The sequence below is a fragment of the Petaurus breviceps genome, unplaced genomic scaffold (assembly GCF_028583685.1).
Source record: "Petaurus breviceps papuanus isolate PSGF00001 unplaced genomic scaffold, PetGlider_PUasm1.0 226, whole genome shotgun sequence".
Classification (NCBI taxonomy): Eukaryota; Metazoa; Chordata; class Mammalia; order Diprotodontia; family Petauridae; genus Petaurus; species Petaurus breviceps.
The window spans coordinates 9164287-9167899 of NW_027185890.1; the positions used below are offsets into that span (position 1 = coordinate 9164287).

The following is a 3613-nucleotide window of genomic DNA, read 5'->3' on the forward strand; positions in this document are numbered from 1 at the left end:
AACAGATGGAAAGGGAAAGGCTCTCTGCACCCAGCATCTTCCAGTACCTACCATCCACTATCAGAGTGATGTCAGTAAACTGGTCCTGCTCTCGCTGCTCATTCAATCGGTCCAGAATCATCTTATGATGTTCAGGAAACTCTTGAATACATTCCATCGTCTCTTCAGCCTCCATGGCCGGGCGAGCCGCTCTGCAAGACAGTGGCAAGACAAGCTTCACCACCCCCACCCCCCTCCCCCCGCAGACCCCTACCTCCACCACCAGCACGAAAACCACCCACGGGGCGGGAAGGCGCGGCTGCGGGGGAGGCGGGGCAGGGGACCAGGGGCCCGAGGCGTCCCCGGACCGCGGAGGAGCGGCGAGAGCGGAGTGACCCCGCTCAGAACTCCCAGCCTGACCTAATTGGAGCCCTCCTGGGCAGGCGGGCGGCGGGGCGGCCGGGGACTGAGGGGCTCGTGGGTCCCCCACAGAGCAATTCCAGGACGGGAGCGGAGGGCCCCGGGCGAGCCGCTAACGGCCCGCCAAGCCCTATCCGCCTGGTCCCGGGGGTCCCGGGGCTCCCGTCGCGCCCGCCGGGGACCCGGTCCGGCCCGCGGCCCACAACGACTCCTGGGTCTCCTCCCACTCCTCCCCCGCCCCGACCGGACCGGCGCTTACACTGGGAAGGAGGAGCGGGCCGGGCCTGGACGTCACCTACGTCAACGTGCCTGCGTCGGCACGTCGGACGTCGACGTCCTCGGAGCGCCGGCTGGGACAGGAGGTGGAGGGGCGGAGTGAGGATGTGTGTGTGGGGGGTGGGGGGAGAAATGTGATATCGCCGGCGGCCCTCCTGCCTCCCGGGAGGAGGTGGTGCCGGGGGGGGGGGGGGGGGGGGTGCCTCTGGCATGCCAGCGCTGCGCGGACTAGGGCTCGGGTCCCACGTGCTCGGTGCGGGGCTCCCATAGAGGCCGGAGTAAGCCCGGCCGCCGTCGGCGTCCCCTGAGAAAGATCCAGCCGGTGGGTGCCTCCTTCGCTCTGCTCCCCTAGGGAGCTCTCCTTCCCTAGTCTCCCAGCCCTCCAGCTTCAAGGGGCACGTGGGAGCCATGGACAGTGCAGAAGCTGCAGCGCGCCCCACCTCCACGCACCCCGGGTCTTTGTAAGCTGCGGCCCCTCCAGGCTCCGCCATTCTGAACACTCGCGACTGCCTCTCTAGAACCGCCTGCGCCTAATTCGCTCTACCCCCGCCTACGAACTCCCCTCCCAAAACTTACCTCCCTCCCCTCTCCCCTTCATTCTTAAGAATTATTTACCTCCCTCCATTCTCAAGACTTACTTACCTCCCTCTCCCCCAAGATGAGATCAGTCATTCACTCTTATTCCCAAGACTTTTTCTCTCCTTCCCCCAGGACTTCTCTCCCCTCCCCCCCTTTCTCTCCACTTCCCCCTAAAGTGACTTACTCCCTCTCCCTGTTCTTACCTTTGCCCCCACCTAAGGCTTATGTCCTTTTTTTCCTTTCCCCCTCCCCAAGCCGCACCGGTTCTCCCACTTAATCCAGTGACACACACGTGTGCCCAACTCACTGTCACCTAGGAGCTGCAGAAGCCAGGAGCTCGCACCACTGGCTCTCGCTGCTGGTGGCAAAGAGGGCGAGCACGTTCCTGCCACCTGGGGCTCTCCTCGCCCAGGCTTCTGGGTCTGAGAGCAGAAGATTGCTTGGTGGAGCAGATGTTTCTACTGGATCCCCCTCCCCTCCTCGGGCTGCTGCCTCCACCTAATCCTTTTAAGACACCAGTCTCAAGCGTCCCCCACAGACAGTAATTATGAGGAGCAAACACCAGGGCCATCCTTTCATTCTTTACAATTCAACTTAAATTGATTGAGTATTTTCTCCATGCCAAGCAGAAGAAAAGAATAGGCCTTTATCCTCAAGGAGTTAACATCTAGTTAGAAGAAACAAGGGAGTCCTACAGTGTCAGGCATAATGTTAAGTGATCTAAGGAGTGAAAAGCACAAGGACAACTTTCTTTCCCATTCCCATTGCCCCGCTCTATGAGAACTCACTAGGGTGCCCTTCCATTTCTCCTCAAACTTTCAGACATATTAAAACCTTACTAAAAATGGCAAAATGTGCCTTTTCTAAAATGTCTAAAGTGTTTGTTTCACAAAAGCCTTCGCAATGCCCTGATTGTGGTATTTAATGTTAATTTAAAATTCTGTGTTATTGAATGTGAATCTGTTGATTGTAAAGAAAAATTTAACACCAAAAAGAAACGGGAAATTAGTGCTTTACATACTTTGTATGTTTATAAGGAGAGTTTTCTACATAGAATGAGGTCAGATTATAAATTGCATGAAAAATTTTTTCAACTTAAAATAAGGGAAGAAATCCATCCCCAAAGAATGTGTCCCTCTCCATCAGTTGATCATTTCCACATCTAATGGGCAAATTCTGAGCTCCAACTCCCCTTTATCTTTGTGGTTCAGAATCGACATCTGCTAAGGTCAAAATCCTTTCCTTTCTATATTTCCCTGTAGTCTCCCACCTACTTCTCAATGGCCCATATTAACTTGTGCTTCCCCATTCCATTGCACTGGCTGAAATCCTTTCTTCCCCTTTATGCTAGTTCCCTTTACTCTGTCCTGTACTAAAGAAAATGGATTTTTCCCTAGAAGACACACACTGCATCCATAGCCATTTATTACCAGGTGGATCTTTTATGCCCTTGGAAGCCCAGGGCCAGCAAGAGGAGTAGGGATACTCCTCATTCTTCATTGCCACTTGCAGACTGTACCTTTGCCCCATCACTCAACTTTGAGGTTCACTCTGTCTTTATTACCTGTTCCAAATCTTTGTCATAATCATCTGCCAGCCTCCAGGTTATTTTCCCTCCTTTTGGGAGTAGGTCAGTACCTGAAAGCTCACAATCTTCCTCTCTATGCCAACCACTGTCCTCCTGCTTGTAGACTTCATGGATATCCATGTCCACCTGAGCACCCTGGCCTCCCATTTTATCAACCTCTTAAACTCCCTGTCTTCCATCAAACTCGGATCACTATACCCCTTGACCTGATTATAGCACCCATCATTATTCCACCTTCATGATCTAGAACTCTGAAATCTCTTTACTCAGAGCATGGCCTCCAATATATAATTCAGTCTCTCTTGCCTCACAAATTGTTTTGTTATCTTTACTATGAACTCCAGTTCCCTCCTTTCCCTATCCCCTCCCATCCTTTTCTCCATGTTCATCACACCTGCCGAGGCCTCCTTTCTCTCTTTTCACAGGCTTGACCAGTTCAGTCATACAGTAGCATCTACCCTTGAGTCCCTTGTTCTATCAGTAGTCTTGCCAACCCCCAACCTTGGACCTAGCCACCTACTCAGTAACCTCCAGTGGCTCCCTCTTACCTCCAGGATCAAATATGAAATCCTGTATTTGGTTTTTAAGGGCCTTCACAACCTGGCCCTTTCCAGTTTTCTTACACCTTACTCTCCTCCATGTGCTCTACAATTCAGTGGCACTGGGTCCCCTTTGAATACAACACTTCATCCCCACACTAAGCCTTTTCCCTGGTTATCCCTCATACCTAGAATGCTCTCCCTTCTCACCTCAGTCTTCTCTGCTTCTGGA

General features: G+C 53.0%; 1 protein-coding gene across 5 annotated transcripts in view; it reads right to left on the reverse strand.

Moving 5' to 3' along the window:
* The window catches only part of ZNF131 (zinc finger protein 131), a 40607-nt gene extending 38908 nt beyond the window's left edge, over window positions 1–1699 (reverse strand). For 2 of the 5 annotated variants that reach the window (XM_069095335.1, XM_069095330.1), the window contains exons 1-2: window positions 659–756; window positions 52–191 (exon numbers count right to left, since the gene is read on the reverse strand). In XM_069095335.1, the coding sequence (XP_068951436.1) occupies window positions 52–175 (124 nt within the window). In that variant the 5' untranslated portion in view covers window positions 176–191; window positions 659–756. Of the gene's footprint in view, window positions 1–51; window positions 192–399; window positions 624–658; window positions 757–1457 lie in introns of those variants that run through there. The other 3 variants (XM_069095332.1, XM_069095334.1, XM_069095331.1) reach the window with 3 other exon arrangements.
* Window positions 1700–3613: the final 1914 nt, after the last annotated feature.